Source organism: Acanthisitta chloris, unplaced genomic scaffold (genome assembly GCF_000695815.1).
Source record: "Acanthisitta chloris isolate BGI_N310 unplaced genomic scaffold, ASM69581v1 scaffold14292, whole genome shotgun sequence".
NCBI lineage: Eukaryota > Metazoa > Chordata > Aves > Passeriformes > Acanthisittidae > Acanthisitta > Acanthisitta chloris.
The window spans coordinates 2,569-8,546 of record NW_008658924.1 but is presented as its reverse complement, the minus strand read 5'-3'; the positions used below and the strand labels follow the sequence as shown (position 1 = coordinate 8,546).

The 5,978-nt window shown below is 42.5% G+C and overlaps 1 protein-coding gene across 1 annotated transcript; it reads right to left on the bottom strand.

Annotated features, from left to right (window-relative positions):
- Positions 1-537: 537 nt before the first annotated feature.
- LOC103797005 (ICOS ligand-like) lies at positions 538-5,376 on the bottom strand (the record flags this gene model as incomplete). Its single annotated transcript, XM_009069196.1, has 5 exons — positions 538-542; positions 600-764; positions 2,310-2,594; positions 3,087-3,452; positions 5,333-5,376. Coding segments are annotated over 5 exons (865 nt in total), but the record flags the coding sequence as incomplete, so codon positions are not given.
- Positions 5,377-5,978: the final 602 nt, after the last annotated feature.

Sequence of the window (5,978 nt, the reverse complement as noted above, 5' to 3'; positions counted from 1 at the left end):
CAGACTCAGTCTGGTTCACAAGGTGTATTTTAGAGCTACTTTTTGTTCTGTCATGCCAAGTATCGTAGAGCCACATGTGGGTACACATGTGACAGTGAGACAAGCTTTGTTTCTAATCTGTAGAAAGCTGCTTGATCCCACTGGAATCCTGAACCTTAACTGTCCAGCCAGTGACTCTAAAGCTCTCAGTACTGAGTTATCATCCAATTTCTGCTTTAGACTGTGCTAAGCAGAGTGGGCTATGGACTCCAGTCCTGTTCCATGGAGGAGTATCCCCCCTATCTGTCCAGAAACAGCCTGCAGGGATCACAGCTGACAAACTATGGCCTGAACAGGCACAAAGTCTGAGTTAATCTCACATCCAGCAGTTGCCTCCTGTGAGGCTCAGACAGAACAGTAGAAAACTGTAAAGAATAACATGCCCTAGGGTGCTACGTGTTCTCCCCAGGGCATGCCAGGTTTTTGATAACAGCATGATTTCCTGCCATTGTGTGCAGGCAGCTTAGTCATATCTTCTAGCAATGTGCAGGGTAAGATTTAATCTGGCAAAAGAAAAAGAATTCTTAAGATTTGGTCATGCAAACGAAGAGCCTCATTACCTGTATAGGACACTGGTTTAGAGGATCTCCGTTTCCATAGCCAGCAGATTACAACAGCTAGAAGACCTATCAGAATGATAACAGAAACAATCCCAGCTGCTTCAGCACCTCGGCCTTTTCCATGAATTTCTGCATTAAAATCATCACTTTGCTTCTCCTGTGTGTCTAGAAGAAAACAGAAAAGGGATGTAAGGTGCAAATCGTCACATTTCATACCAAGCAAATATTTCACCACATTTCACATGCACAAAAAAATTGTGAAGGGCTAAATATTTGTACTTTTCATATCACTGTGGTTCTGGTGATTCCTTCCTTCTGAGCAAGACACATCTCCAGCTTACACTGTCTAATAATACAATACTAGTTTACTCTTCCTTGTTATTATACTGCATCCCTTTTTTTCCCCTGCTTTCCTGCCAGCCTTAGGAGACTATGTTTGAGTCTGTAGACTCAGCAGAAAACAGACCTATAGGAATCTATAAGGTAAATCTGATGATATTCAGAAAATCTGTTTCCCTGAAGTTTGTGAGGAATCTTCGATTGCTGCAGACTGAGGGTTTCAAATCACATCTCTTACTGTTTCAGGTGTGGTAGTGCTTTAAAAAACAAATTAAAAAATAACAATATAAAGGTCTTTTCCCCCAGAAGACAATATGACAGAATACCATTAGGAAGCTAATGACAAGGTTACGTAGTTTTCCTTTAATCTGGGATGACAGTGGGGGATGTTACCACATAAACACTCCACTGTGCAACTTTTGCTCATGTGCAGTTTTTGTTCCTGGAAATAGTTTATATCATTTGCCTGTGTTTGTGGGACCAGTGCTGTCAAGTCCAGAGTATGTGATTGCTTAGAGTGCTCAGGTAAGCTAACTGTGGGTATCCAGCTACAGTGATGCAAACAATCAAACCTCCTTGCACCAGGGTGCAGAAAGTGGCTAGAGAAAGGTGTGGCTGATGGCAGGACCAGGAACAGCAATGAGATCAAACAGCCACTTCCAGACTTAGCTATTCCTACTCCAGACAGCTTCTCTACACAGCTTTGTGGAAATGGTGAACTCCAGCAGTGGTAATATAGATACAGAATTTTTATAGCTTTTTACTCAATAGCTTTCTGGTTTTGTGAAGTGTTGAGTGAGTAAATACTTGCATTTACTACCGATCACTCACATCAGCAATAAATAGCACATTATACTTGTGCTATTAGGTGTATTGTTCTGTTGGGCTAGTATCAGCCTTTTGCTGCAGGCCTACTTTGAATAGTACACGGCATTAAATTGAGTTTTGGAGACTGAAAACAGAACTTTGAAACTAGGCAGAGTAAAAGGTAAACCTGAGTGCTGCAAAGCAGTTGGGTAGGGGGTCAGAAATGATCTGCTGTATGGTGCCCCCTGAGAAACAGCTTAACTCCCCAAGTCATTGTGTTCCTGAGGAGCCAAAGGGTAAATCCCAGTGACTGCCTTGGATGCAACAGCTTCTCACTGCTGTTGTCATAATACACTTGATGGGGTATTCACTTCAGTGTGAAAGAAGTAAACAAAGTCCATGGCTAAGCATAACTAGCTTGAAATAAAACCTGAGCTCTTGTCAGCACTTTCTGGAACTACTGAACTGATGTGTGTGCCTCATTAGTGAGTATGTACAGACAGAGACAATACTAATGGATGTTCCTGCTATCTAGAAAACATGAAGCAGCACAAAGGGACTTACAGTTGACTGATCGATTTTCCTGCAGCATTCTGTTTTCTACAGAGCACTCTATTTGCATGTTAGAAGTGGCTTTCACCTTCAGTGTGCTAACAACGCTGTAAGTGCCATCAGGGTGGCGGCTGATGTTTATGCCTGATGGTTGCAGGAAGCTGTTGTCCATTCTATTTATCCAATAAATATGGGGCTCTGGGTATCCATTGCCAGACCTGCAGTTGAAAGTCACCTCCTCTCCAGTACTGTTACTGTTTTTTATTGGTCCACTGAGTATTGGTTGACTATAACTAGCTGGAGAGCAAGAAAAAAAGAAATAGTCATCAACATTTTGATACATATTGGAAAGACAAAATTTTGACGTGGGTTCTGAAGCAGAACTCCTGGGTTTCACAAAACCCTCATGACTCCAGTGGGAAACAGCTGCAGGTTTGGTATGTAAGCCAGAGAGCTGAGAGAATTACTGGAAGGGCAGAAAGCTAAAGCCAAACCCCAAGGAAGAAAGCAACTTCTTTAGCTGCTGTCACCCAGTCACATGCAAGAGCCCTTACATTGATGAAAAACAAGATGAAGAGAAACACACTCTGGCTAAACAGTTGTTACAGGTCTTCTCTCAGCTTTAGATTCCTGGTCTGTAACATTAAATTAAGCAGATATTATTTCAGCAAAGGGCTGAAGTATATTTAGAGGTTAAGGGTGTGCTTAAATACAATATTGAAAGGGTGGGAACTTGAAAAGCTGAAATGAGAATTTGGGCAAATACATGCAAATGACACAAGTTCTTACCCGCCAAACTGAGAACCATTTCTTCTTGGTGAACCAGTGTGGCAAAGTGCTTTTTCTCCTGCACTAAACATTTGTACGTGTGTGCGTCGCTCTGGCTGACGTTTAGTAGTAGTAGAGAAAAATCACCACTATCCAATCGATCCCAGAATAACTGAGTCCTGTTTTTGAAGTGAATGCACTGATTACTGTTGTTGTCTTGACCTGCGATCAGTGCATGTACAACTGAACACTTTTCTTGGTAATCATCAGCTATTTGCCAATATACACGGATATTATTTAATGGCAAGTCTCTTTTGTTGTAAATGCAACTTAGTGTAGCGTTGTCTCCAGGTTTACTGATGATGTTCTTCTTCTCTGCTGCAGTAACTAGGAGATTAAAAGAGAGAAAAAAAGGGAGGTTATGTGGGAGAAAAAGGTAATTATTTTCAAATATATTCTACCACATGTGGACTCCATTATTAGTATTTACAACAGGCAGATGGGTGTGTTCACTTCAGAGTCATTCCTACCCCCTGACTTGCCAGTGGCTAATTCTCTCCATGTCTATTTGTCTTAAAACATTAAACCTTCTGCTTATTTCTTTCTCCAGTCCAAGCATTCCCAGCCCCATAGATACCTGCATGTTTCACTTTGCCCACTGACTGCAGACACATATCCAAGTCCTAATGCTTTAATAATCACTTTTCTGTTTAGTTAGAAAAAAATGCCAAATAATGCCAGGTAAATCACAAGAAGTGGAAACACTGATAAGGAAAAGAGTGCTACCATTATTTTGAGACTCCCAAAATTAAGAAGGGGAGTAAAAGAAGTGCTTTTCCAAGGAGGTATGTCATAGTAATCACATCAGTGACACCCTCTCAACAAATACACCCAGCTGGCAAAACAGCATGCCCAGATCCAACCAGTGACACATTCATTAGACATTTACAACCTCTCAGTGTCGCTTGAGGTAGATCAGGGCCCTATCTGGCTTTCAGAACACTTTTCCTGCCTTCCAAATGTGAGAAAGGCAGCTCTCCTCTTGGTGAGCAAGGTGAAGGTGTGAGCTGGCTGATGAGTGATGCAGAAAGCACAGATCAGCGAGTCCAAAAGGGCAGGGCACCTCTGCCTGCAGCCTCACTGCTGAGAGTATACACCACCTCTCCTCCACCCCAGCAGCCAAAACCTTGCTGGTGCAACTGGTTGCTGTGGCCAAAGCAGCGTGTGCATTGCAAATGTTGGGCTGGGAGGCGAGAGGGAGTCAGGCATGGGAGAGATTACAGCTGTGGGAAGAGGAAATTGTGGGTGGATGGATTAGGGAAACAAAGATGACAGGAGCAAAGGTTTGGGAATACAGAAACAGTGCAGAGGGAGGTGGCAATGTTAAAAGGAGACACGTCTTTATGAGGGTGCACTGGGCTCAGAAATACCTCATTGACTCATCTGAGTTGGGCTCCCTGGCTTAAAAATAGCACTGAGGCAGATGCAGTACTCACAGGGAGGAAGGCAGGATGTTCTCCAGGCCCTGATCATCTACTGGGTAAGACAAGCAGTAACAGGCTTGAGCCACAACACAGATGCTGTGGCTCAGACTTTGGGAAACCCCTTGTAACAGCAGGAAAAACAATGCCCTGTCGAGACAGGGGCACCTCCATCACTGGCATTCTCCAGAAACAGGCCAGCCAGCCTCTATTGGGACTGAATCTGGTATGGTTTGTCCTGATATTGGGGCCAGGGAGTTTCCTGGATGACTTTGTTGAGGTTCTTCTCAGTGATTAAGCAAGAACAGAGGAAAGCCAACTCTAAAAACATTTAAACATCACCAGGTGATGTTATTTAACCCTACCTTTGTTTTGCAAGAGATATTTTGCAACTGTACCAAAAGACTTACTAATATTGGCTGCTTGATCAGGACAGATGTATAATTCTAGTCATGAGTATCAAGGCATGTTAGATCTGCTTATCTTCTAAGGCCTTTTGTTGACAGAGGTTAAGTACACAGGGATGTCTCTGAAGCAAGCCAAGCAATCTGAGCAAGTGCATCCATAAGGTCCCTTGCTGTTCTCCACAGCAAAACTGATAGAAATTGACTGTTTCTTCTTTCCCTGATGCATGTCAAAGAAACGTTTCACACTGAGGAATTCCTAAGTATCTTGCTGAAAATACACAGGTGTTTATATTGTACATTTTACAAGTACTTTGTGTATTTGGCCAAACATATTAAAGGGAGGGCAGCTTCATTTTTCACTGAAGTGTTCAGAACTTACCTTCAGCTCTCAGGACATGAAGGAGCAGTAACAGAAATCTGTAGCTAAAACAAAAAGCAAACAAGAGTGTTACATGATTGATTTTAGTGTCTCCGTTGTTTAAATAAGCAATAAACCCAATATAGATTGTTTCAGTATAGTGGCAGAAGTAGGTAAATTAGGTACTGTTACTGTGTAATGCTCCATTAAATATTTGCATTTTTGACAGCTGCAAAACTTCTGTTCATACAGCATAACTGTGGGTGGGTGACACAAATAGCAGCAAAGTGCACTAATATTGGAATTAGAGCATGAAGCTGGTGTTGTGCTGTCTTTCTTATACAAAACAAACCAAGTTGACTTGCTGGACAAAGAAAATCTGGGTCACTGGGAAGGAGAGTGGCTGCACATGTCAAAACCCAGGTTTTTCATTCTTTTGCTGAAACTCAAGGAAGGGATGGTTATGGTTTCATCTGGTTAAAGGGCAGGCAGTAGGTGACCATGCTGCCCACCAGTTTGTGCACTCAGTAAAAATGTGTAAACAGGAAATGTGCTGATAGCAGGGAGCTGTGCAAAGGTTTTGCTGGAAAGATTTTGGTGTGTTTGTTTGCTCAGAAGAGGCAAATCTATGCAGGCGTTTGCCAAGGGAGTTACACCTTCTGATGCT